This window comes from Octopus bimaculoides, chromosome 17 (genome assembly GCF_001194135.2).
Source record: "Octopus bimaculoides isolate UCB-OBI-ISO-001 chromosome 17, ASM119413v2, whole genome shotgun sequence".
In the NCBI taxonomy this organism is placed as follows: Eukaryota; Metazoa; Mollusca; class Cephalopoda; order Octopoda; family Octopodidae; genus Octopus; species Octopus bimaculoides.
Window position 1 is genome coordinate 44,197,607 of NC_068997.1, and position 1,329 is coordinate 44,198,935.

At 40.1% G+C, this 1,329-nt stretch overlaps 1 protein-coding gene across 1 annotated transcript in view; it reads left to right on the top strand.

Annotated features, from left to right (window-relative positions):
* LOC106878381 (WD repeat, SAM and U-box domain-containing protein 1) overlaps positions 1-1,329 on the top strand; it is a 36,106-nt gene that overhangs the window by 18,063 nt on the left and 16,714 nt on the right. The window contains exon 5 of the mRNA XM_014927575.2: positions 907-940. Coding sequence (XP_014783061.1) covers positions 907-940 — 34 coding nt within the window. The remainder of the gene's footprint in view (positions 1-906; positions 941-1,329) is intronic.

Consider the following 1,329-nt stretch of genomic DNA (forward strand, 5'->3'; position numbering starts at 1 on the left):
CCTAAAGCTCCCCGAGGCTCTGGCAGGGGATGGTGGCGAACCCTGCTGTACTCTTTCACCACAACTTTCTCTCATTCTTTCTTCCTGTTTCTGTTGTGCCTGTAGTTCAAGGGGTCAGCCTTGTCACACTCTGTGTCACGCTGAATATCCCCGAGAACTACGTTAAGGGTACACGTGTCTGTGGAGTGCTCAGCCACTTGCACGTTAATTTCACGAGCAGGTTGATCGGATCGACTGGAACCCTCGACGTCGTAAGCGACGGAATGCCAACAACAACAACCATCATCACTACTGACAGTAACTTGACACCATTTTATGTTCTCATTTCAAATCTGCTGAAGTGAACTTCAGTTTTTCATGTTTCTAGGGTTTCAATAAAATACAGAACCAGAGAAGAACTGGGTGGTTTTTTACATTATTACCTGACCCATGAGTGCCCTTAGCAGAGCCCATTGTTTTGAACACATTTGGAGCAGGTCTTCATTGTGTTTGGGGAGAACTTCCTTTCAAGAAGTTACCCTTGGTCTTAGAGATCCTTGAAGGGTCACAGGGTCCTTCTCCAACAGAGCTATAATAAAAATAACATACAGATCTCTAAAATCAGTGCTCCACTTTGATCATCACCATTACCACCACTCTCTGCATCATCATTGTCATCATCTTCATCATCATCACCACTACCACCATCATCAACATCATAATCATCATCGTCATTGTCATCGTCCTTTTATGTTCATCTTCCATGTTGGCATGGGGTGAGTGATTTGATCCTATCCAATGAACCTGAGGACTGCATCATGCCTTGAAAACTAAGGTGATATGGGGCTTCATGTAGCTTTCCTTTGAATTCCATTAGTAAAGTGGGCCTACAATTATTTTGTCTCTTTTTCTTTTTTATGTTTTCAGATCCTTTGATAAAACTATAAGACTTTGGGACCCTGTAAGTTACCACTTGTTTCTTCAAATTTCGAAATAGAGTATTTTGTTAGAGTCTGTTATTATTATTATTATTATTTAGCCTCAGGTCAGGCAACATTCAGTAGACTTGTGATCTAAGACATTCCATTCATACCCAATCCATCTTGTTGTATTGTTTCTGTGTATATGAATGGTTGTATTGGTTTGGTGTATATAAACCATAGTGCAGATTATATGTGTATAAAGGGCTGTGAAGGTTCTGTGCATAGCGTACTTTAGTTTTTGTGTATAAATGGCTGTGAAAGTTCTGTGCATAGAGTACTTTAGTTTTTGTGTATAAATGGCTGTGAAAGTTCTGTGCATAGAGTACTTTAGTTTTTGTGTATAAATGGCTGTTAAGGTTCTGTGCAT